The 26,199-nt window shown below is 38.9% G+C and overlaps 3 protein-coding genes across 3 annotated transcripts; 2 read left to right on the top strand and 1 right to left on the bottom strand.

Moving 5' to 3' along the window:
• Positions 1 to 1,805: 1,805 nt before the first annotated feature.
• Positions 1,806 to 10,508, bottom strand: LOC145895884 (excitatory amino acid transporter-like). The gene is made up of 17 exons (XM_082984664.1): positions 10,364 to 10,508; positions 10,057 to 10,206; positions 9,645 to 9,861; positions 8,607 to 8,649; positions 8,433 to 8,550; positions 8,248 to 8,377; positions 7,996 to 8,089; positions 7,804 to 7,943; positions 7,324 to 7,518; positions 6,816 to 6,950; positions 6,614 to 6,750; positions 4,185 to 4,448; positions 3,931 to 4,041; positions 3,163 to 3,285; positions 2,983 to 3,105; positions 2,368 to 2,490; positions 1,806 to 1,954 (listed from the first exon to the last, which is right to left on the bottom strand). Exons 1-17 carry the CDS (start codon positions 10,506 to 10,508, stop codon positions 1,806 to 1,808), a joined length of 2,397 nt encoding a protein of 798 aa, XP_082840790.1.
• A 2,141-nt stretch (positions 10,509 to 12,649) lies between these two features.
• On the top strand, positions 12,650 to 21,164 carry LOC145896186 (NADPH oxidase 2-like). Its single transcript, XM_082985067.1, has 13 exons — positions 12,650 to 12,768; positions 13,064 to 13,270; positions 13,621 to 13,705; positions 13,774 to 13,949; positions 14,570 to 14,751; positions 15,006 to 15,135; positions 15,193 to 15,285; positions 15,607 to 15,741; positions 16,031 to 16,132; positions 16,667 to 16,812; positions 17,214 to 17,406; positions 18,246 to 18,419; positions 19,113 to 21,164. Exons 1-13 carry the CDS (start codon positions 12,709 to 12,711, stop codon positions 19,179 to 19,181), a joined length of 1,752 nt encoding a protein of 583 aa, XP_082841193.1. The 5' UTR covers positions 12,650 to 12,708; the 3' UTR covers positions 19,182 to 21,164.
• Positions 21,165 to 21,168: 4 nt separating this feature from the next.
• On the top strand, positions 21,169 to 26,138 carry LOC145896187 (putative serine protease K12H4.7). Its single transcript, XM_082985068.1, has 8 exons — positions 21,169 to 21,381; positions 21,976 to 22,157; positions 22,360 to 22,496; positions 22,712 to 22,807; positions 23,126 to 23,366; positions 24,040 to 24,195; positions 24,635 to 24,982; positions 25,179 to 26,138. The coding sequence occupies exons 1-8, from the start codon at positions 21,190 to 21,192 to the stop codon at positions 25,357 to 25,359; spliced, it is 1,533 nt and encodes a 510-aa protein (XP_082841194.1). The 5' UTR covers positions 21,169 to 21,189; the 3' UTR covers positions 25,360 to 26,138.
• The last annotated feature ends 61 nt before the right edge of the window (positions 26,139 to 26,199 follow it).

Genomic DNA, 26,199 nt, shown 5'->3' with positions numbered 1-26,199 from the left:
CATTGTTGCACATAGCGACACATAGCGACACATAGCTCCACATAGTTGCACATAGCGACACATAACTTAACATGCTTACACATAGCGACACATAGCTCCACATAGTTGCACATAGCGACACATAACTTCACACGCTTACACATAGCGACACATAGCTCCACATAGTTGCACATAGCGACACATAACTTCACATGCTTACACATAGCGACACATAGCTCCACATAGTTGCACATAGCGACACATAACTTCACATGCTTGCACATAGCGACACATAGCTCCACATAGTTGTACATAGCGACACATAACTTCACATGCTTACACATAGCGACACATAGTTGCACGAGCACATTTTAGAAGGACCGTACTTTCAGCGGAAGATACTTTTACACCGGGTCACAAAGTTTTTCCAAACTTGATCCACACATAAGCCTATGTAACATAGAAATCTGTGCGAATATTAACGCTACGATTTCGTGTAGTATTTCAACTCAAATTTATAAACAAAAGTAACAGGTGGTGGCTCTGTTTACGCCTAATCATTAAAATTCTCACATATTTCTGTTTTACACAGACTTATATGTGGGTCAAGTTTAGAAAAACTTTGTGACCCGGTGAAGTAGTATTTTCCCGGCATGTTCGACAACCTAGTTTTTCCGTACTTTGTTGGGAAGTTTGCGATTATTATCATTATTTCTGATCATGGACATAGAGTCACGAATACAATGCGCAAAGCTCATAGCATTGTAACGTAATGAAAAATGTCACCAATGCAAAAATTCATAGTAGGAAAACATCAAGGCTTATGTGTGGCTCTAACCAGAGCCTAACTGCACATAGGTTACAATTAAAGACCATAAAACTTAATCAAATACCCTCTACATATTGCTATAGTATCTTGTTGATTGCAAAAAATCTTTCGTAATACTGTTATATGAGGTTGTCATCTTTTCTCTTTTGGCATTTTGACATTTTGGTCGAAGCTCTTGACCGACGTTGACAGTAGCCACGCAGACGACCACTTTGATTCAAAAGTCTCTGTAATTTTGTGCTTGTACTTTTTCGCAAATGTCAAACTGCTATTTTGCCCGTTTGCTGTTGATTCAGTCAACTATACAAACAACACCTGTAGGCGAATTGGCAACACCAGTACCAGTCTTTTTGTGATAAAGATTGCCAGTAAATGTGGTTGTTAAGAAAATTATCACATGAAACGGTGGCGTCACATCATCAGTCTCGCGTTCGTCATAGAGAGGTTTTTGGTGGTTGATATCTGTCGTCTCACCGTAGCAGTTATGCCCGTCTCCAAGCTGTCCTTGGTAGCAGGAGAATCGGAATCTTCCTTATAGGTTCAGGCAAGTTGCGTTAGCATGGCAAGTGTGCGATTGTCAGTCAAATTCCATTCACGTCCATAGCACAAGTTATTGCACACGTTGGTAAAATATTCGGTTAGTTGTATGGAATTTGTGTGCAAAGTCTGATAAGTTTGGTGTATATTTGCCAACTCATATAATTTATTTTTATAATTTTAAATGTGTTTGATGCATATGGACACCATCAATTCCTGATCCAGGACTCAGAAGAGTGTACCAGGATTCAGATTCATTGAATCACAGTGACAAATTAAAGACAGTGACAAATTTAACTGCATGAAGGATAAACAAAAGTCCCCTTGGCATCCGTGGTGTATCCGGTATAATATTTGTGGCAAAATGGCGTCACCACATATACCAATGCCCACACCAACCTCACAAGGACCACTTTTTATTTCGTTAGTTCAATTTAATGAAAAACTTCGCCCAAATTCCTCAGTTAGTTGCAAAACCCTTCCCACCTTCACAGTATGTTCCATTTCCTGCAAAGCCGTCAAGGCAGACGCAAGTGTAGTTTCCTTGTGTGTTGACGCATGTGGCGTTATCGTGACAACCGTGGTTGTTCATTATGCATTCGTTTAAGTCTGAAAGACACGCAATATCAGGGTTTACATGCTATGTCCGCGCTTGACTTAATAACAACCCCATTTCAATCAATCGATGACATTTGCTAATAGCCTCATTTCGCTTCAAATGTTATTGCAATTTCAATTCAACGGATAACACCACATGGTGTTAATAAGTCTCTATTAAAGTCAGGGCAATCGAGGAGGGGTATCGTATTGCATGGTCCCATTTAAATTATGATATAATTTTACAGCGTGGAAGTTAATTTATCGTGAAAAGAGTACACAGCCATGCAAGTGCATTTTTTAAAAATCGTTTAGGCACCTTACATCTATACCTATACATTGAATAGTCAAGTAAATTTTTTTGGATAAACGCAAATTTGCTTGCTTTAGTTCAAGCCTTATCGGGATATTTTGTAATGTCTTACCACTGCAGTCGCGACCATTTCCTGTAAAGCCGGACTTGCAATAACAGGAGTATGTACCGAGTTCATTGGTACACGCAGCGTGTTGATGACAGTTGTGCGATCCATCTGAGCATTCGTCAATATCTGAAACGTATAAGACTGATTGTACAAAATTTACAATGATACGATTATTTTTTCGTTTTGCAACTGGTCCCCTGTCAATACAGACACCTTTCACCATTTTTGGTGAGGACTAAACCTTGAAAACAATTAAATGAATTGTCAACGTTTTTTTTAGGCAATACAAAATAAGGTCAAAATTTAAGTTTTCATCTTGAATTGCAGGCAAAGCAGTAATTATTTGCGTTATCGCATAACGTTACCGCAGCGCGAAACCAGTAGTGTGTCGCATCGATACCATTTTACCCACTAAAATCATACAATTTCAATTTTTTTAGTAAATTTGGGCATGAAGGCATAGTAAGCATTTCCGTTTACATAAGCACAGAGAAAGAGTTTCAACGCATACTAAACTACATTTAAAACCCATGAAACATAATAGTCAGAAAACGTTATAATTACGCAAAGGTAAAATATATAAAATATCGCTGCGGCCTTAATATAAATAGTTTGTACCTGTGCACTGAGATCCCATTTTAGTGAAACCAGTTTGACACTGGCAAGAATAACTCCCGACGGTGTTGGAGCATGTCGCATGCAATTGACAAATGCTTGGTGAGTTTTGGCACTCGTTAATGTCTATAGAAAACCAACACGTTGATATACAGTGATATGCAAATCTATGCAGGGACTTACCAACACAAGCGACACCGTCCCCACTGAAGCCAGTCTTGCATGAACAGGAAAACGAACCTATACGATTTGTGCATGTGGCGTTTTCGTTGCAAATGTGAGTACCTGATGAGCACTCGTTGATATCTGTGAAAGAACGTATTGGATAAAGTGACTATTGAATAAATTGTTTTGATAAAACATGAAATATTTGGCTACAGACAGTGAGCAAAACAATAACATTATTGAAATCACTAAACGGAAGGTCAAGAAAGTTAAATTTTTACACTCATAACAACGTTGTTGTATATGTATGTGTGATTAGGCCATCGCACCAACGTCAGAACGTAACGCTACTACATTATGATGATTTCCCTATTATGGTCTCAACCGCAACGGTGCAGTTTCACATTCCTTCGTATGAAGTAATGGGGACTGTGACTTGCTGTAGGGGATGAATCTTATATGTGGACTTGACGAAATCATAAAGTTGTCTCTCCACGTAATTCCTTACAACTTTATCATTGTTTTCTATCAGAATGACAACAGAACACAAAACAAATTACAGGCATTGAAGACCTATGTGCGCATGTACATCTATTCCTTATTTCCCCTTGTGTGTTTATTAGAATTGACGGGATTTAGAACCTCAATTCTCTCCTATGTCAGGATTGTCGAGTCCAAATATTAACCCATACATATTTTAAAAGGATTAACACAAAATTGATGTTAATTCAGCAAGCACAAAACCTCTAAGGCTGGACATTTGTTTTCTGCTGTTTTAAATGTTACCTTGGCACGTTGAACCGTTCATGGCAAATCCTGAAAGACAAACACAGGCTGAACTGTTCCACGACGAGTTCTCGGGACATCCACGTTGCTTTGCCTCGCAAACTAGACCGTCTAAAATTAGTTCAAACCATTACAAATCATCGCTATTTCTTCATGCCGCGGGCAAAAAAAAAACCCGTTTTCAACAGCAGGCAACTCTGTAAACGCGTAAACCCTTAAAACCAAACCGTCTATTTAACGCATAAGTTACTCACCAAACCTAGCAGTCCAGTTAAGAACCACCCCTGTTTGCCACCAGGTCGGCGGAAGTTCGCCTTTGGTCACCACTGCAGCAAAGCCGCATTTGCCAGTGGTGTTTACTTCAGCTTGAAAAGTGTCTGAAAACATAGGTTCCCCCAAAACTGCCGTCTCAATTAGCGAGGGAATTTGACAGAACGCTTTCTCGAAAATGACCGTGATGTATTTTGAATCGCTCCGTTTGTTGTCGCCCACATTTACGCTGCCGCTGCATGTCCCTGCTAAAAGTAAAATATTTATTTGTGCAATTATTCAAAGCGGCAAAAAATAAGCATCCTTATATCTTGGAATCCACTAAAAAAGACGAACGAAACGAAACCGTTTTCGCACTAAAGCGTTTTGTTTTAATACCCACAGTTCATAAAAACATTTTATTTATTTCGGTTTTCTATTCTCAAGATTTCTCTGTAATAGTCCATCAAATATTAAGAACGAATTTTAATCACAGGTACTTCCTGTGTAGAGCTGTATCCCTCACATTGCGGTTGCCATATAACTGAAAGGATGAAAAAAAAACATTTAAGTTCAACCCGCACAAATTTGCAGTCCCGCGAAATAATTTGAACACAGTTTGCGGTGCACAACTTTGAGACACAATAATTGGCGCCATTGTGGGATTAAGTGCAACTTACCTAGAGCAAAATTGCGGTTGTCCAGCAGGAAATACACGACAAAAAAACACAAGATTTTCATGACTCGGCAACAATCAATCGACTTTAAGTTAACGTTGTACCTGTGCTAACATTCAAGAAAATCAAAAAATGTAACGGGAAACAAAATTTTCTTCGAGATACAAAGCATCTATCAACAAGTAAGTTTGCCCATTTCAACACATGTTTCTCAATTTTTCAATCCAATTGCCACAAGTACAAAACAATCTTGAGTCGGTTGCTGTATTAAACGGGCAAATATTACAATGCTTTGTTCTATTGGAAAAGATTTACTTACACGATCGTTGATATTTACACGAGATATGCAAAGCAGCGGTTTGTGGTGATCTATCGATCTATTTAAGTACGCAAGCAGGTCACATGCAGTGCTGTATGGAGCCAAGACATTAGTAACTACACCTGGCCAATGACCGCCCGTTTTCTGTTAATTATAATGATGCACTTCTTTTTAAAAAGTTGTTGCTGCCGCTGCATCTCACGTTTCGGTGAATATTACTACCTTTTACTTCGATCGGCAACCGCTCTGGTCTAACTGCGTTCCTATGGTAAGTCCCATATTAACCATTCTGACCAGCGTTTTACGCAACCATCAATAAGTTACTTGTTTCTTAGGAGAAAGCTCGTGGTTGCCTCGGATAAGGGTGACATACGCGAATTTAGAAGACAAAAGCTGGTGGGTTCACTTTTCATAAAGTTGGCTGCGTCTCGGATGCACGTTCAATACCGTACGTGACGTATATATGTATGGTGCAAATACATCCGTAACGTGACATGACAAATTTTCGGTTCTGCTGTTCACGCTGGTTTCGGGATATTACACTTTGCACGCTAGCGATCATCCGGTACTTAATCACTCAAATTTTAGAAACGAAATCGTTTTGTTTTTAAACCCATATTTTGTAAAACGTTTTGTTTCACCTCCGTTTTTTCAAAAAAAAGGACGAGTTTCATTCACAAGTACTTCATGTGTAGCGGTATCCCAACGACGGTTTCGGCCTATTACATTTTGTGCTTAAGCGATCACACGGCATTTAAAGCATCTACATTTGTCACTTCATTAAGGTTAAGCTTTCAGAAAAAAAACGAATCACTCAAACTTCCTCCTGATCTTGATATCGAATATGCTGTGCGAGATAAAGTTCCGGTGTCTTAGCAAAACTTAAAACTATGACTTAACATAGGCCGGTTTGTCACCAAACGCTAAAACAATCTTGTTGGCTGCCATTCTTGATGCAAGATCGCATTTTACGCATTTTTGTTACATTGTTTGTGTTATGTCACCAGATGAATGAAGCCAGGAAACACTTCATTACGTATATATTTCAAACGGGGCCTAATGTAAAAGTTAGTTCTGAAGGAAACTCTGGAATTAACAATAAAACCACTAGCGCGATAAAAAACAGTATGCAGGGCATAAAGTGAGATATGAGTGTCATTAAGGCGAAATAAACACTTCTGTTGAAAGATCTCCATGACGCTGATCGTCTGCCACAAGTATTTTTGGATATCCGACAAGTAAGCATATGTACGATCGGTCGCCACAATAGCGGAACTGACATATTCCTGTAGGTTTATGACATTTTTTCCGATACACAGTAATTTAGATATGAAGAACAAAATACATTTATGTTGGCTGTGGAATTTCACCACACGTTAAAACAGAGACAAAATAACCAAACACCCATTCTTCCTTGAACAGGTTTTTGGTCACAAACCACCCTCTCGATCCTCATCTTCACCCAATGCTTCAAGCAGCTCATTGTTGACGTCAGCAATGTCCCGATTTAGATGAGAAATGACGCAAACTCCAGTGACGTCACCGAGAATGTTTACAATGCCACGAATCCGTTCTCTTATAACAATGACGAAAAAACGTATAGAATTGTATACTAACACTTTAACGAGTAAAATACTTACAAAAACCAGTCGATTGTATAAAGTAACCCGATGGTTTCCACCGGTAACCCGACTGATTGAAGGACGAAGAGCACGACCACAATACCGCTACCTGGAATGGTCGCTGCACCAACCGACGCCAATGAACCTGTGATGCTTAAAGATAGGACAACTGAGTGAGGATTTCGCCGCGGAAACATTAACACCAGTATTACGGACTCTGTGTAAGCTGCAAACAGATGGCCAATGTTTCGACCTAAACGGTTTTCAGACGACTTTGCCGAAACAAACGACCAAGCAAAGACTTCCACTTTGTGGTGACTATACAATCACCGTCATCAGTATTATGGACGTAAATGAGTTAGACGTGCACTTTAGTCAATATTGTCAGTTAATCAGCACCACGCGTTTAAATCAAACGACCGAATTTCTGCTTGCATTAATTGTTTGTTTCTTGTGCCGTTTTTCACAGTTAATGTCGGGAAAATAATCATAATGAAGCATGTATTTCGCGTGTAAACACACGTACCAGACGGTGAGGATTTGACCCACTGATAGTGAAATCCCGTTAAGTTGAGCTACGGTAACTGCCACAACGCTTTGGAACAGAGCTGTCCCGTCCATGTTAATTGTGGCTCCGAGAGGAAGAACAAGACGAGTGAATCGCTTGTCGATCTTCAGGTTTTCTTCCGTGCAATGCATGGTGACAGGTAAGGTTGCGGCACTGTTGTTACAAGAAAACCTAGTATAAGGGGGGTTTGCAACTGTACACGAAAGAAACTGGTGCCATAAAAAATCGCTTCACGAATGTAAGGTTAACAGTAATGCATTGATACATTCCAATTATTTTAAGAGTTGATGAAGGAAAAATTTGCCGACAAACGGTTATAATATCAACACAAATAATATCGACATCTCAACAATAATATCAAAATGTCTTCAAGTTAATTCAATCACAGCAAGATTTCACGACATTTTATGTTTTTAATTTCTATGATCGCATTCTCACCTTGAGGTTGTCCCGATCATGGTTAGAATTGCTTGAAGAGAGCCTGTATACAATCTAAGTGGATTTTGTCTGGTAGCAATCCAGTATATAGCGGAATAAACCAACATGGATTGTATCAAAAGGCCGATGATAACAGTGGTCTGAAAAGCAAAAAAGTTGAGGAGTGCGTTCAACAGAGGACGGCATCCTCACCATGTAGAGACCGAGGGTCCTCATTGTGAAAAGCATGTCACCAACTTGGAGTAAGTTTCCAGCTATAAGACTGCAAATTCCAATCGGTGCAAACCTAAGTTGTATTTAGATATTACTTTTCATCGACTTGAGCAGTCTGTTTGCTACCACTTTACTTCAATTACTGTTTTTCTATCATAAGGCAAAACTTGGTTGTTGCTTTTTGTGTAGCAACAGCCGATGAGCAATGATGAAACAGAATAGTTATCTTACCACATAATGTTCATCATAATGACCATGAAAACATTGAAAAGTTCGTTAAAGAAACGATTCAAAATTTCCCCTTCAGGTTTCTTTCGTTTTCCAAGCGCGATTCCCAACATGACGCAAAATGTTATCAAACCTTCAAAAACATGAGTAAATGTGTTTCATAATTTCATAGTTTTTTGTGGAAATACCCAAAGCATTTGATCCGTTTGTGGTTTCTAACGTTTTGATCGTTTTTGTGGTGAAATTTGATGAGGAATTGAAAGAACTGTTGGAAGATTGTTTGACCGAGGTTACTTTTGTCGTGTCCTGTAAATATTCTATTTTGTATTTTCTGATCAAAAACTTAGCTTGGAATTACTTACAACTCGAAACCACGCTTCCACCAAGTTTTTCGGAAACAAGTTCCTGAATAGAAAGAATTTCGGATATATTATTATGTTATAAGGTTCACAAGGCTCAGCCAAGCTGGATCAGCCACTTTTCCCGACAAGTCAGAGCGAGAAAAATCAAGCTCCCGATGAGGTTTGAACTCACGACCCTGGGCTAACCAGGCCCAACGCTCTACCGACTGAGCTACAGGAGCTCAGTGGCTTTACGGGGTATATTGTGGCCAGCGCAGTGGGGCGATCCTGCTTTGCTATGTGAAAGCATGGTATTAATTATTATCAAGTTATTAACGTTTTTGCGTGTGGCACAAACGATGAGGAAGTTAAAGCAGATGTCAAAGAAGTCATTAAACCTTAAAAAAATATTGCTGTTGACAGCAAAATGCTAAGTTCTCTGGATATCATTTTTTTCAATTGCTTTTAGCCTTCCGTTGTTTACAAAGTTTTTCTTGTTTCGTCCAAGTAGGTCCAGAATGTTTTTGTTTACCGCCCTATGTGCAGAAAACATCGCACGAATTTGTCAATCGGAAATGGAGATTCTGCGCATCCTGTTATTGTTCGACTGGTTTGTGCGGTGTTTTCGTCGTGGTCTATGCATAGGAGGCCCGGGTTTTTAGCGACTATAATGTTTTTGTTGCCGCCAGGTGGCATATTGTAACTTAATAATCTGTTCTTCTGGCATATATAAATCGTAACTTTATTCACCGAGGTTTCGCCTGTTATTCAACAAGGCTTCCTCAAGGTAATGAGTGATTTTAGCGACTGTTGACAAATGCTAAGTAACAAACTTGCGCAAGACACACGTGCTCCTTGACACCTTTTGTTCTATAATATTCACGGTATTAATGCTGTTGAAGGAGTCTTTATCCTTCGTATCATTGACTCCTACCACTAGAAGTGTGCTACGGCCAAGAATGCGATAAAATCTTTTATATTATGAAAATCACAACACAAAGAAACGTTTGCCTAGGGCGAGGATATGACATAGGCTACTGTTTATTTTACTAACATTACCTAATTAAATCCAACACTGTGTCCATGGCGGAAAATTTGGAGCTGGCATTCGTTTTTACCGAATTCTCCGTGTGAGTCGTTGAGTTTGTAACACCTGGCTGAATTGCCAACACCAAAGCAAGTCCAATGCTTACGGCGCAGAAGGTGGTGGAGAGGTAATAAATAATAATGTGCAGCCCAATCCGACCGCTCTTTCGTCCAGATAAATCAACTACTCCTGAATTTAACAATAAAGCAAAGATCATCTTTACACTGTCTTTGCTTCTAGTTACAAGTACCGTTACATGCTTTTAGCACTGGAATTTGCCTTACATTTTATCAGACTAAACTTCTATATTTTAGGTCAATTTGTGTTTAAAAATTTAGCTTCATACGGTTGCAATGTACCAATACGGTGTCAGATAAAGCTTACCCGTAATAACGCTGGTGGTTATAAGAGGTATGACCAGCATTTTCAACAACCGAAGAAATATTTCTCCCGGGAAAGCGATCAACGTTTTGGCGTCATTCGATAAATTTGCTTGCCGCAAACCAAGTCCAAAAACAACTCCCAAAAACACTCCTGTAAAATGAAATCACGTCAAACATTATTGAAACCATGAAAGATAGTTTCCAAAGCTAACCTGCTGTTAGGGTCATGGTTATTGCATTTTTAATAAAAGCTATTTGCTTTTACTGCATCCAATGTTATTAAATAATTTTTACAACAAAGCCCTCACCTGACATTGTAAGAGCCACAAGCAACGTGTTCTTTTTTATTTTTTCACGGAAACAAAAGAAACCACGATTGTTTTTGTCGTTTCTTTTAATCTCGCTCGGTGGTTCAAGACACATTACAACTTCATTGTTCCTTTTTGCTGCCATAGTAACGACGAAAAGTGAACAGACGTCCGATATTACAAAGTCCTATAGTCTTAAGCCTAATCATACGCACGCAAAAAGTGTGTATAGTGGTTAATACGCAACGACCTGGTTCCTAGCAGGCAACTGTAACTCTTTTACGCACAAGGTAATGCTGCCTCATTTTCATTAACCGGGTTTTCTGCTTCACAACCACTTTGGGATTGCTTATCGCTACAAAGTTTCAAGATCCTTGCATCCTGCCGTCCACTGTAAACAGAAATGCGCACACCTCTATCTTCCAACCGCATGGCAAGCGCTAAATATTTTCTTGAATCTAAACAGGTTTTGTTTTCTCCGTAAGGTTGCACTTAGTTTGGTGCCCAACGGATAACGGTGATTGTAGGGGAGACCGGGGATAGCTCGGACGGTTTTGGGAAAATTGCTCATATTTTTTTTAAATTATGAACCACATTCTTAAATTTTATTTTGTTGTAAGTAGTAAAGCATTGCTCAAAAAACAAAAGGTTTTTTGTTCGTTTTTGCTCACAAAAATGTTTATTCAGCCCATTTTTTAAACAGGTCTCAAATGTCCGAAGTCACCCCGGTACCGGGGTAACATCGGACGTGACTGGGGATATCTCGGACAGCAAGTTTTTAATAGACGTTTTTTTTGTTTATTTAACAAATAACTGAAATCAAACTTGGCGCAATATCAGCATTGGGGCATTAGCGCATAAAATATCATTCAAGCTTTCAGGAATCGGGGCGTGGCCACTTATCGTTTCGACCCTTCCACACGTTCATGCTTTGGGTAAATCGTGTACGTTTAACGGCAGCACGGATATCATAGATTTTAGAGTCAACAAACGATTTTTTATCTTTGGGACTTTTTCTTACTGCCAAAATTCAATCATTTCATCCAGCCTCTGTGTATTCTCTTCTATGACCGATCATTTTTCATAAAACTCAAAAATTGTTGCCTTTTCGCGATATTTTGCCATGATGTCCGAAGTATCCCCGACCACGTGACGACATAGAAATTCTTAAACTATGGCCGTATTTTTAAAGGTTACACAAAATCATCATTGGCCTATCCAAGAATACATATTTGATTATGCAATCAACCCAAAATTACTGTATTTTGATTAACTGTGACAGATATATAACCTTCCACATACAAATTGAAAAACTTGGTTTCACTGATAAATTGACTTTTTCGATTATAACTTTTTAGGCAGACATGATTTAATTCCAACGTTCCTGTTAACGTTTGATGGAGACATAAAGCTTTTGTTAAAGTGTCTTAACAATACCTAATTGTGACGTAAAATACCTGGTCCGAGGTATCCCCGTGTCCGAGGTATCCCCGGTCTCCCCTATATAGTCACCACAAAGTGGAAGTCTTTGCTTGGCCGTTTGGTCGGCAAAGTCGTCTTCTGATAGTCACACCAGCTGCACTGATAAGATCTTATAGGTCCAAACAGTGGCCATCTGCATGTAGCTTACACAATAAATAGGTTTCTACATTAAATTTATCAAGGTATTTAAGATAACTGCGGCGATTTATCGCAAGAAAATCGTCTAAATTATTTTTCCTTCACCATTGCATCACAAGATTTGCAATCTACCTCGAGCCTGTCCGAAAATTAAACCGAGTTATTAATATTTTCTCTGGATACCATTTTTTTTTTCAACTGCTCCTAGCCTAACATTGTTACAAAGGAAGCGCGTTTTTGTTCTTTCGCCCAAATAGGTCTAGCATGTTTTTGTTTACCGCCCTATGTGCAGAAAATATCGCACGAATTTGTCAATCGGAAATGGAGATTCTGCGCATCCTGTTTTTGTTTGACTGGTTTGTAGATCGCCTTTGATGTGGTCTGGACTCGGCAGCTATCCAAGTGATTGAAAACTGTATTCTTTGCCCAATAAATATCTCTCAAACCAAATCATGCTTATTTTGTGAAAAAAAACAACTACGCAGATGTACAATATACAAAGAAATAAAACCACATAGGTTATCGAGTCAGCAGGCGCCCATAATATGCTATTCTCAAACTTGGCCTTGTCTTGTCTCAACCTATCGTTACGCATGAGTGAATAAAATACGAAAAACTTTTCAGTTTGTTTGTAAACTAGTGTGGGTTGAAAATCCAAACCCGCGATTTGCTTAGTTGTTGGCAAGGGTTGGACATAACTTTTTTGCTTCAAGTTTACTGTAAAAATGGTTGGTGGAAGAGTTAGTGGATATATCGTCAATGAACTGCCGAAAAACATCGTTTTCGTAAGTTACATATTGTGCGAAATACAATCAACTAACTTATACATTAGCTTAGTCTATGTTTATTGAAGTCCAGTTAAAAATAAGTTGAATGAAAAACAAAGGTTTATGGAAACAATGCCAATGCCACTGCCTCCTACTACCTGAGTATGCCTTTATGACATGCATAATGAATAAACAATTTTAAAGGGCAAACTGACCATAGAGATTGGGTGGGGCAGGGACATCTGTCCAAATGCCCCCTGGGTATTTTAATGGAACAGATCTATACAGCATGAAACTGATTTTTTTATTGCAGCTGATATGGCTTGGAATAAACATCTTTCTGTTTGTGTACTTCTACCAAGTGTACAATAACACCATAAAGTTTCATTACACGTTCATATTACTTGGACCGGCTTTGCCTCTTGCTCGGGCTCCAGCTGCTGTATTGAATTTCAACTGCCTCCTTGTGCTCTTGCCAATCTGCAGAAACCTGCTTTCTCTTTCAAGAAAGGCATGCATGGTACGTTAAATAAAATATGTGTTTTGTGTAGCCACATGCATGCCACTTACGTATCATGTCGTTAAAACGAATACAAAAGAAACTGTAATACGTTTAGAAATTAGTTTAGCACTGTAGTTATTAGCTGCACTGTTATGACCTTACAGATCAAAGTAGCTTGTATACTACTGTATTGTCATTTTCTACTTGGCTATTGAGTACAATACATTATATGCATCACAAGCTGCTGCACCAATAGTTGTTTCTGTGGCAATGTAATAAATTTGTACAAATTTATAAAGCAACTCTTCAGTTGAATCAGTTTATTTAGTTTGGTATGTAAATCATCAGTGCATAACATTTTTTTTTAGTGTTGTCCCAGAAGGATTCGCAGAATTTTGGACAAAAACATCAAGTTTCATAGACTTTGTGCCTACATGATTGTTCTCATGACAAGTAAACATGAATTAGTTCATTTTGCAAATACTGCTTGCTTACTAACACTGTACATATATACATTGCAGTGGTTCACTACTATGCACACTGTTTCAATGTTGAGTACATGTCAACAGTGTATGACATCACAATCCATGTTAATGACACTCCAGCAGTAAAGCAATTAAAGCTTCTCAAACAACACTTGAACACTCTTGGTAATAAACCAAACGAGAGTTACCTCAATCCCATTCGAAGCAGAGTGGTAGGTTGATGTGGACTGTTTGGCATATTGGCTTTGTTTGTATACTGGTGGGTGATCACAAATAGTTGAGGGTAGTAGTAATGTTGCCATGTTATTCATTGTACACAATGTTTACATTTATGTGCCTTGCTTTAATTTAAATTTTCTTGCAACTTTTAATTATGTAACTTTGTAACACACTGTGCAACAATACAAATTACTACTGATGCTGCCAGTCAAGTTTTATTGCTGTCAAATGGCTCTTCTGGCAATAGTTTTGTTATATCAACGTTTTATCCTGCTGCATGGTGACTGAAACTCTGATATAACAAAATTATTGCCAGAAGAGCCATATTGCAGCAACAACAAAACGAGAAAAGTTTTAAGCGAGATTAAGCTCGCGAAAGCTCGTGCAAATAAAGTTTTTCATAAGTTAGTCTGTCCAAAACAGTGCACCAGTAATTACTAAAGTTATAGACCTGAAACTGACACGGCGCATTGAAGAAATTGAATTATTTCTTTTCTGTAACTAAAACTGAACATCTGACTCTCTTAAGATTAACTATATATGTATATTTTTTTGCAAAACGGACGAGAAAACTATCGCTTCTTGCCTATTTATAAACAAACTTTGGTTGTAGTGGCCAGTTGGTGCAGTGTTCTTACTAACCGGCGGGTGGACTGGAGTTGTCATCACACTTAGTTTATTCTTCATGGTCACGTCGTCAGTTGAGTTTATTCGGAGGTCCTACTTTGAGGTATTTTGGTACACCCACCACCTCTTCATCATCTTCTATGCATTTCTAGTTATCCATGGCATTGGGTAAGCCTCACCTACACTGTTATTTATTATTTTATATGTGACTTAATTAAAGCATGTTTAAGCTTTTATAAGTGATTTTTTTATATATTATAATTCTTTTATCAAACTGCAGTAGGTCACTGTGTTGTCATCGCAGTAAATTACTGTACATAAAAACTAGATAGGAATGCTGAAAAAGTTTATAGTTTGATTTGTTGTAATATGTTACACAATGATTTACTGCATCTTAACTTCTACAATTGTTTGTGGTTTAGGATGCAAGTACGAGGTCAAGTCAACACAAACGCACACGATCCGCGCTTTTGTTCCACCGTTCCTCCACAAAACTGGTTGAATTATAAAAACTGTACCACAACTCCCCAGTTTGCTGGCAGTTCCCCAATGGTAAACACCTTGTTTTGCTGCCCAGTTAACCATTAGTCATGTGTTGTGATTTTATAGACTTGGAAATGGGTTATTGCTGGAATGGTGTTGTATATTATTGAGCGAATTATCAGACTTGTCAGATACTCCCAGGAAGTTAAAATTCTGAAGGTAAATTTGTCAAACAGTCTTTAGAAATTTTATCTTACAAAAAAGGTTGTTTTCCTTGCAAACATAATTGCAACCCAAGAGGCACATCAGGGCAAGTTTTTATTATTCCATCTGTTTTTCATGTGTCTGATGGCAAAATATTTAATGTCATAAATTCACTTATGTCAATAATCACAAACAATATATATGTAGGTGACTTATAAACATGTGGTTTAAATAATTTAGATTTTAACATTTATTGAGATTTTTCATTGGTGTAGTTTCATAGAAAACTATAATACTATTGCTTTATGTAAAGTTCCAACTTGATTTTACTTTTAGGTCATAAAACATCCTTCGAAAGTTATAGAAATTCAAATGCGTAAGAAGGGTTTCTTTGCCGAAGTGGGACAGTATGTGTTTGTTATGTGCCCTGATCTATCCAAGCTGGAGTGGCATCCGTTTACCCTCACGTCTGTAAGTTATCGTACAAAATAGACATTAGTAATGTCCATTGCAGAGCAAACAATGTTACATCCGTCGAAATTAGCATTAGAAAGCTTGTAAAAAAAAATTGATTTTAAGAAATTCAAAAAATCTCACTGGCCTGCTCAGCTTACCATGTCAAATTACTAATGCACATTTTCCCTTTTTCACCCACGCAAATTATCATACCATTTCCATCCTGCAGTTGAAAAACATTTGCCACAGCCCAAATACTAAACTGACCACGTTAGTTAACCTGCTTTTGTTGTTACTTCAACAGGCACCAGAAGAAGATTACTTCAGTGTTCACGTTCGTATTGTTGGGGATTGGACTCGAGGATTGAATTCAGTGGTCGGTGCCGATAGTTCTGACGGAAGTGAGGTTAGGAAATGGACTGTTATGATGTTCGCACGCTGTTTAAAATGTCAGATTCCGAAGTCACGTTGTTGGCAATGGTTGTTAAGTTGGCTCGACCAAAGTTCGGTTCGGTGCTGCACGCTTATTTGATGCTTGGTGTTTAAAATGCTTTGCTATGTAAATCATTTGGAGCGAATAATTGAAGAGAGAAAAAAGTTCTTTTCAGGCTAATATGCTGTTATTAACAATCGAAACCTAATGTTGTTTATAAGCCACCTCCTGGTATATTTTTTTTGCTGTTTTTTTGTTTTTCGTTTGCAACTTTTAAACGTTACCTATAGTCTGACTTGTCGGAAAAGTGGCTGATCCAGCTTGGCTGCAATGCCTTGGCTGCGAAGCCTGTGAACCTTATGATCAGAATATTAGAGCTGTGATCGCCTAATATAAAGGGCCTGCACAATGGGGCGATCCTGCCTTGCAATGCGAAAGCATGGTATTATTTCAAAGTAACGTATTTATACTTTTCAACGCTATAACAAACCTATACAAACACTGCAGGTGCTGCCGTCTTGGAAAATGCCTCGTATAGCAATAGACGGTCCGTTTGGTACAGCCAGTGAGGACGTGTTCACCTATCCTGTTGCCGTATGCGTTGGGTCGGGAATTGGAGTTACTCCATTCGCCTCTCTGCTTAAATCAGTGTGGTAGGTTCACATATTGTTTAGGTTTGTTTGCATATGTGTTTGCTGTACGTTAATGTTTGGATCCTTGTTAAAACCTTGATTTGTGATCCTGGAAATCATTCCCCGTTCTGTTGCGATTGATCTGACAATTTCCACCTTATGTATAATTATATCTCAATCACGGGAACGTTTATTTGTATTTGAAAAGGACAATGACAATGCTTTTCAAAGCAAAATAAATTGGTCTTAAAATTAAACACCAAGCTGACTGATTATAACCTGGACGAACATTTTCGTAATTGTTTTATCCTTAGTAAAATGTACAGATACCTGCTATTATCGGATCACCGTTGCTCAAACAATATCTATAGCTAACTATTGTCCAATAAATACAATTAATTTCCCCATTTATCTTCCTAAAGGTACAAAAACCTCGACCCTGAGAAAGAATTGACGTTGAAAAAAGTTTACTTTTTCTGGATTTGTCCCGAGACTCACGCGTTTGAATGGTTCGGAGATATGCTCTCACACTTAGAACACCAGCTGTCGGAAACAGGACGGCAAGACTTGATCGAATACAACATTTATCTTACTAGAGGATGGGACGCCAAGCAGGTGAGTGATGACGCACTTTCCGGTCTGTGCTGCAGTATACACTTCCCCTATAGCCGGCGCTGTGCTAAAGTAAACTTTGTGTTTATTGGATGTAAATTACTCCAATGTATGAAAGACTACAACACTGCCGATACGGGTACAAGGCTATGGAAATTCTATTTATGTTAAGGAATCGCTGGTGCACTGTTTTGGACAGACTGACTTATAAAAAAACTTTATTTGCACGAGCTTTGGCGAGCTTAATCTCGCTTCATCACCATTTGCAGCACCTGATGAAGCGAGATTAAGCTCGCGAAAGCTCGTGCAAATAAAGTTTTTCATAAGTCAGTCTGTCCAAAACAGTGCACCAGCAATTACTAAAGTTATAGACCTGAAACTGACACGGCGCATTGAAGAAATTGAATTATTTCTTTTCTGTAACTAAAACTGAACATCTGACTCTCTTAAGATTAACTATATATGTATATTTTTTTTGCAAAACGGACGATCTTCAAGGCATTTTCGTTTCTGTTTAATAGTAACAAGTTAACATAGATGACGTTCATGTGTTCCGTAATTGTGACAGTGGAAATCGTCTGTACTCTTTCCAACGTGGAAACTTCAAAACAATAAGCTTGTTGGAAGATGGACTTTTATAGAACAGATATGCCAACATAGATGTGGGATGGGATAGCAGACAAAACAAAACAGTGAAACTTTCTAAACCCGCTGTTCAATGATCCTGATTTTGGCGCTTTGCAAACTAAGGGTTTCCGGCCTCTGTCTTAAACAAAGAAGTAGCGACCCACCCAACCCAAAACTTCCTCCTAATTTAACATCCTTCCTTCGATTCTACCAAGGCGAAAGCGATTGCCGCTCATGAAGAGGACGAACGTGACGTCATTACCGGTTTGGAGCAAAAAACACACTTCGGTCGACCAAACTGGGACGAATTGTTCGGGAAAATAGCCCGAGATCATCCGAATCAACACATTGGAGTGTTTTTCTGTGGAGTTGCAGCCCTTTCAGGACAGGTCGGTTTGCTTGTGCGGCGTATGAAGGAGTTACTCATTCTATTTATTCTTACCTAGTAATCTTAAGGCGTTATCTTTGATTGTTTCGCTTCTGTGAACACTGATTTTAACCAGGTTTGGGTACGAAAATATATGAAAAGTTTGGTTAGTATAAGTGGTTCTGCGTTCGTTTTAGTGGCCGCTTTATCATACAGTTGTCAAGAAAACACAGATAGCCCGCGAAGTGTAGCATTTCAACTCGGCCAACTAGGGTGTTTGCGTTGCTTTATTGCGCTTGTAGTTGATGCTGGAAGTTGATGCCGTTTGTCAAAACTGCCTTCACAAAGACAGTGCGTGGTTTCAAACATTGAAACCAGATAACTCTCGCGAACAAAGGCTGTTTTCTGTTAAAGTCAATGCTGTAACACATCGGTACCCAAAGCCAGCTTCGCGTAACCCCCTAATAACAAAACATTTTGGGTTCCATGAGCTACTATCTGTTTGTAATCCAAAACTTTTGGAAATGCCCCTTGAGGGGTTTCTTGTTAGTTTGAAGTACCCTTAAACAGGGTCCCGCCTACAAAGTAGTTCGAAAATTACTGTTTTAACACAAACGCATTTGAAGAACAGTCGGTTTCCACATGGTGGCATTATTTTTTTGTGACATGAAGATGTTTTTTTATTTTAAGATGTAAAATCAAGCTTTTTTCACAGTTGCACAAGATGTCTAACAAGCATTCCGGCAACGGTGTCTACTTCCACTATAACAAGGAAAACTTCTAACATTTTGAAAGTTTACCCACAGTGCACCTGGAGAAAAATCCAAATATCGGTTGGTTGAGTTTATCTGAATCCATTGTTTTTGGCCCAAAGCCGCCGAAAGAAGCGTCATGTATCCCCCCCCCCCAAAAAGAAATATTTTAAAATTTCTATGATGCATATTTTGAATGTTCCAGGTGGCGTGGTTTCGTGCCTTTTCCCTCCACAATTCGTAACTAACGCAGGTACTCGTTTCTCTCTTACCGATTTCAACGTACTTCTGTATGCAGATCTCATATTTATATCAACGTATTTACCCAACTGTGCAGTTTCGCTTTCTCTTTGCACTTGTACTTACCCCGTTTCAACGTTCCAGCCATAATGGGCAACTAAAACTTGCGTCAATGTGACATCCAAACATATAAAAAACAGGAAACCTTATACCCAGGGCTCACTGATATTGCAGCCAAACTAGATTAAAAACCACTGGCATCTAGTCGCCCGATACAGTCTTGTAGTGCGAAGACATGAAATAATTCTGCTTTTCCTCGCGCTTACAGCATAAATCAGGAATTAACATTGCATTTTAAGTGTTTTAAACTCACAGCGAAAAGCATGAATTGTCTATTTCAATCCATCAGTATGTTATTATTTTTTTGTCCTGCACGTTGTAGCTTAATCGATTACCTGCACTTTCCAATCAGTGTGATTACCAACCCTGCCGTTAAGTTTCCCAACATATCGTCTGTTAAAACCGAAAAAAAAATTCTTCAGGCCCCCCCAAAAAAACCATATTCGATTACGACCCCCTATTCAACTTCCGTGTTTATGCACGAATTGTTTCTGTAGGGTTTTTCCACGTGAAGCGCTAAAAGACGCGCGATGATTAATTGCCGCATCCGCAACCGCTTCCATGCCGACCGTTCCCAACTTGTGTCGTGATTAACTGCAACCTGTGTGTGTTGAATTCCAACGCGCTATTCTGCCATCTCCTTGTTTGTCCTTAGTTCTGACTGATGTTTAATTCAACGTGTTTCGGAAACGATTACCGTGCAGTTCCTAACGGTTTTTAATGGTTATTTATTTCATAAACCTGCCATGGTTCCTGCGCATAGTAAAACTTCTTTGTATTCTGTTACCGTGTGCATTCTTTCAAACCCTAGTGGGAAAACCTGGTGACAAACAAGCGCATATTAACCCGCTTTTAGATTGTGTATTATAAAGCCAAACCAAGCATTTTAATCCAATCAATGTCACCATAGTCGGTAAGAAGCTTTCCTAGCACTTATAATCATGCAAATATATAATTTATATTTCAGTATCTTTGTAGCATGAATAATTTGCGTTAACCACACATCACGCAAACGTTGCTTGGTTGTCTGCATAAAAACCAGACTCATAACTCGACGAGTATTTCCTCGAGGTAAAATATATTCACACAGCATTATTTCGTTGTAAATTGCCACCAAAACACTGTTTTATTGCGTTTGTTCTGTATCAAGTGTTGACGTTATTTTAGTCATTCCACCGTTCAGGAAGTCTGAAGCACCGAACAATTTCATCTTTTCCTCGTACAGTAATTTTTTGAGATTTGTTTCATTTTAACATTTTCCGACCACTTCCTTGTGCGAATCCAAGTGTTCAACGTGATGTCCGTTCCCTCGACGCCCACGCATCACCACAGTGCACTCTCTTGCCGAATTGCCGACAGTGTATTTGCAAACTCATTAGTGACATTTAACGACTTTGGATCCAGTTGTAAAGCGTTCCCTGTGTCGCTGTTACGTAATGGTACGAATATCACATGATGTGTGCCCCTTTTTCCTTTATTGCCTTGTTTTTTCAAATCACTGTATCTCGTATTATCATTGAAACATGGCGTCGTTGTTGTACGAACAAGGCGGTTTATGGTTATTAGTTAAGCATTTGTTGTAAATGAAACTGGCATACGATGGTCGTGCTTATACGTAAACGCCATATATAACTTTTTCGAATGTGTTATTCCAGGATAGTAGGGTTTGGTAATAAAGCCATGAGATCCTTTGCAATACTGCTGCTTGCCGCCTGTGCATTTGTTGAGCAAAGTGAATGTCTCTCTAATATTCGTTTGAGGCGGTTTGAAGAAAGTTTAAAGACGATGACGCAGCAAGGTTCTTCGTATGATCTGTGGATTGAACAAAGGTTGGACAACTTCCACAGCACAGATTATCGGACTTGGATGCAGGCAAGTAGATTACTCACATTTCAATATTTTTATTCTTTTCTAGTATTTTTTGTCTTGAAGGAAGTTTGTTTTGCATAAACTTTCACGGTTAGCTACATATAAAAGTACCTATTTGGTGCTTGAAAGTGTGATTGTTTGGAAAATACCCTCTCAGTTTCGCTTGTTACGTCCTGTTTAGTGTGATTCTTGTTGTGACGGTCATATTTTATATTCGGTCGGTAAACATATTTCCCCCACGAAATCACGCACAAGTTAGGTATCGCTGTAGAGGGGTTTTAAAGGGCTTTCCAACGGTGGTAGGATTATTTTTACTGTCGGCCTATGAAAAAAGTTATAGCTGATTTGTGACAATGCTTAATAATATCCGTTAAAAAAATCGTTTTTTACATTTTTATAAATTTTATGTCAATCTATGCATCTTTCCCAAACATTATCGAAATCCCACGAGTAACGGCAGAATTAAGTGCGTCTGAAGTTTTGTCAGCTGGAAAAAATAAATAAAACGATAGTGCAACAAATTTCGACTTACTGAAAACAGCTCCTGTTGGCTTGCTGAAAACTGCTTCTCCCAAAACAACCTATTTTGTCCGGCAGAGATATTTCATGGGAGACCAGTATTCGCAGTCGAACGGGCCGGTATTTTTAAATATCGGGGGAGAGGGACCGGCAAACCCAATTTGGATGAGTGAGGGTCATTGGATTGTTATGGCACAACAGGTAAAGGCGTTGTGCTTCATGATAGAACATCGCTACTACGGAAAAAGTCAGCCGACATTGTAAGTGCGAAGTTTACGTTCATTATTAAAAGTTAAATTAGAAAATTCCAAACGGTTTTGGACAGCAAGTTTGATTTTGCAATACACAATTTCAGTAGTGGTATTTCTTTTACTGTTGTAACTTTACAAAAACACTGATGTAACTGCCATCAAATAATGCAGTATTTGATTCCTTATAATAATAACAGTGATTTTGTCATAGCGACGTGAGTTCGGACAACTTGTCGTACTTGAGCAGTGAACAAGCATTGGCAGATATTTCAAATTTCATCGTTAAAATGACAGAAAAACATAACCTTCAAGGCAGAAAGTGGATCGTGTTTGGCGGATCTTATTCCGGTAATTTATTGGTTCTGTTACCATTAAAACTCGGTTAGTCCGTACCTTTGCCTAATTTTGTGCTTCCTTAACAAACAGCTAATATTTCATTCTTCGCCAATTCCGACTGAAAGTCGATTTTATTAAAATTTGTATCCGGATTTTGGCGGATTTCCCTGCTTTAGATCTGCTGCAATCGGTTGAAAGTTTCTGACAGTCAACATTTTATTTTCCAGGCGCTCTGGCGATTTGGGCACGACTGAAGTATCCACACCTTATATCAGGAGCTGTATCTGCCAGTGCTCCTCTTCATGCCTTGGTCGACTTCTCTGGTAAGATTTGCCCTCTACTATGGTCCTCCATAGAGCCAAAGGTTAACTAGAAAACGTAGGGGAAAGGCTCGCCATGATACTGGTTAAAAGTTGCTCATTAAGTACAGTTAGCACTGATGATGAACACAGCGTTGTTTGAAACGTCTGCTCTATGTTTAGCATACTAGGCTTTAGCTTTCTTGTTCAAATTACTTAACTCCTAAATTGTTTGCACCAAAAAAAAATATTTTCCGTAAGATGCAAAAGTGGCAAAAAAATATATTGTATCCTGTAGAATATGGTAAAAAAAAGGTGTATAAGCATTCATCCACTTTGCAGGTTATTTGGAAGTGGTTGAAGACTCATTAGCACACATGGGCAACCAGGAATGTGTTGATAATCTTGCACGAGCTTCAGCACTTATAGCAACACACCTGAAGAGCCCAGCAGGGCGCAAGGTGCTCGGTACATCCTTCCGTCTCTGTTCTACCCTCCCTGATGATGAAAGAGATGACGCTTTCCTGCATGAATCGTTGGCTGGCAATGTTATGGATGTGGTGCAGTATAACAGAGACAACAGGTGATGCATACTGCTATGGGTAATATGTAAAATGGAAAAAAATGTTTTATGACTTTCATTTAGCGTTTTTTACGGCCCTTTTAGTTGATAATGAATGCTGTAACGCAAAAAGAGTAATAAAAAATAAACATGCAATCTGTTGTAGCACTAAGTTTGAAACACTCTAATTCCGGACCCCCTTACTGAAAGCGGCACATTTTTGTTTCACTCGGTATATTGCACATTTATCAAACAAATATACTACACAGCGATGCCGATTCTCACCATTATGTTACAACAACTGCTGCGCTGCGTAACAATCCACGAGACGCTTGTGTTTGTCATGGCATAGTATAATGTGTGTCGTTTTTCTGACAATACTTTTTAATTTAAACGAAATCCAGTTTGCCCCTGTTTGTTTGTGAGGGGCGACATGTCACCCCTAAATCGACGCCTATGAAACAGAGGAATGAAAAATAAACATGCAATCTTTGGGTCTTATTCAAATCGTTACAACCCTTTTCCTATAACTTCATACTACCCCTCTTCACTAAAAACATCTTTGCTGGGACAAACACATTCACAATATTCGCGTTGTAAATTTGTCAACCTTTTTACTCAACTCTTTAACATTGGTTTTAGTATATTATACATTTTTATGCTTACGTGTGACAATCTTATACATTTCAAACAGACGATTTGAAGGTGGTGGAAAAAGTCTGACGATAAAGGATGTTTGTTCAATTATGAATGATGCCAGCACGGGTGACGAAATGGCTCGGTATGCCGCACTTAACTCTAAACAACTGGATATGTCCGGATCACCGTGCCTAGATGCAAGCTACGATCAGTGAGTCCAACTGCTCCTGTAGTGAATATTTGAAAAGCATTTGGGACCCAATAACGAATTTAGCGAGCTGCAGACAGGACCACTGTTACGACATAATATAAGTCTCATTAGTGCTTGACCCAAGTGGAAATCTTGCTTGGCTATTTACGTGGCAAGATCGTCGTAAGTCATCATGGCTGCACTGGTAAGACTTATTGGGGCGAAAGAGTTGCCCTTTCTGCAGCGCACTAAACAAGTGAATATTTGTGTTGTTTAAAAATACCTTGTGATGTTATGGCAACAATTAGACAGAAAGTATTCACACGAAAAGAGCAATTGTAACACGCTTCACGACCATCACAATAGAACTTTAACTGGTTTGGAAGCGCTGTTTCAAACCTTTGTAACAATGAATTTGTTTAAGCGCCCAATACGTAATTATGTACATCTTTTTTAACAGTTATATCACATCAATGAGGAATACCACTTGGGCGTCTGCATCAGGGGCGAGACAGTGGGTTTATCAAACCTGCTCCGAATTCGGATGGTATCAAACCACAGACTCCAACCACCAACCCTTTGTCGGCTTCAACATCAAGTACTCCCTCGAACAATGTCAGGCAATATACGGCATCTCGGCTGATCACGTGACAGAAGCAGTGAACCGTAGCAATGAAATGTACGGTGGTCGTGCGGTGGCTGAGGTCGTAACCAACGTAACTTTGTACAACGGGGGAGTGGATCCTTGGAGCAATGTAAGCTTCGTGGAACGTGAGGGAGTGAAATCAGTCAGGGAACAGCCGATGAGGTTTGTGAAACTGTCGTTGAGAAAGAAATTTAGATCAGCTTTAAAACTAGCAGTTTATTTTTTGTAACAGTTGGTATTCGCATCTTGAAACCTGTTACTAGAATCAAGCACCAAGCTCTTATATGGAGCCATAAACAGTTTTCCCAGCAATAGTTACGCTAGATTATTTCCTAACTACCTTTTTTGATGTCTCTAGATTCGGAAAAGTTCTGGTCATGCAGAAATCGGTCAAGGAGCCTTTGCCAAGCTTCATCCCCCTGTTTGTTCCTGGTACAGCTCACTGTGCAATTATGTACCCATCATCTGAGGACGACCCACAACAACTGACCACGGCTAGGTTGGAAGTGGAGAAAGCAGTGCGCGATTGGATTTCCTAAACGTCCGCATCGCAAATACACACCCATGTGCAATAATATCAATGTAAAATTTTCAAACAATTCTCTTCAGACCGTTCTATTCCACGTATTCATGACGCAAATTCAATTGACCGTTGACCATAGGCGCCTAGTTTATATTTTTCCAGGGGACCCCCCGGACTAGGCGCCTATGCCGGTGACGCTTTCCTTTGATGAAAGCAGTGCGCGATTGGGTTTCCTAAACTTTTTAATTCCGACAAGTTCGTGTCGCAAAAACACATTCCAGTGCAATAATATGCTAAAGCGTATAATCTAAAATAAGCGTATAATCCTTTCAGACCTTTCTGGACCTCGTCACGTATACAGTAGCAATTAACCCGTGACCGTTTTTTCGTCGAATTATACAGCGTGTGATGCTGTAGCAATTCGGCCAGACCTTTTGAGAACTTTTATGTCGTAAACATACTTGTACAATTTTTTTATGAACAACATCGTGTCACTAAACTAAACGTATTTTTTTACTCCAATGAAAGTGTAGCAAATGATAACAAGCGAGCTACAGTGGCGATTATTAATTATTCTTTGTAATTGATATTGGAAATCGTTCCCCACTCTGTTACAACCGCTGACGATTTCCACCTCTTACACTTTATATTACGAGAAATATACGTTTTCATGTTGCTTGTGACATGGTTATCATTATTGCACTTTCCGACCAGTGCATCTTCTTCTTTGCCAAACTTTCATCATAATTTTGGTCACTGTTTGTTCAACGATCGCCATCAAATAAAACACTGTCCATCAAAACATTCTTGTAAAATCTGCAGCACTATGTTTTGTATAGGATGTTGTTTGACAAAC

The sequence above is a fragment of the Ascidia mentula genome, chromosome 3, assembly GCF_947561715.1.
Source record: "Ascidia mentula chromosome 3, kaAscMent1.1, whole genome shotgun sequence".
Lineage (NCBI taxonomy): Eukaryota > Metazoa > Chordata > Ascidiacea > Phlebobranchia > Ascidiidae > Ascidia > Ascidia mentula.
Note: the sequence above shows the minus strand (reverse complement) of the source record. Positions and strands in the feature narration are given on the sequence as shown.

Coding starts and splice junctions, on each gene's coding strand:
- LOC145895884 (XM_082984664.1), bottom strand. CDS start 10,508: ATGGCAGCAAAAAGGAACAATGAAGTTGTAATGTGTCTTGAACCACCG. Junction 8,090..8,247: donor ATTATGATGAACATTATGTG/GTAAGATAACTA, acceptor AATACAACTTAG/GTTTGCACCGATTGGAATTT. Junction 4,042..4,184: donor TAACTGGACTGCTAGGTTTG/GTGAGTAACTTA, acceptor AACTAATTTTAG/ACGGTCTAGTTTGCGAGGCA.
- LOC145896186 (XM_082985067.1), top strand. CDS start 12,709: ATGGTTGGTGGAAGAGTTAGTGGATATATCGTCAATGAACTGCCGAAA. Junction 13,950..14,569: donor ATCCCATTCGAAGCAGAGTG/GTAGGTTGATGT, acceptor CTTTGGTTGTAG/TGGCCAGTTGGTGCAGTGTT. Junction 15,742..16,030: donor ATCCGTTTACCCTCACGTCT/GTAAGTTATCGT, acceptor TTACTTCAACAG/GCACCAGAAGAAGATTACTT.
- LOC145896187 (XM_082985068.1), top strand. CDS start 21,190: ATGAGATCCTTTGCAATACTGCTGCTTGCCGCCTGTGCATTTGTTGAG. Junction 22,158..22,359: donor GGAAAAAGTCAGCCGACATT/GTAAGTGCGAAG, acceptor ATTTTGTCATAG/CGACGTGAGTTCGGACAACT. Junction 22,808..23,125: donor TGCCTTGGTCGACTTCTCTG/GTAAGATTTGCC, acceptor TCCACTTTGCAG/GTTATTTGGAAGTGGTTGAA.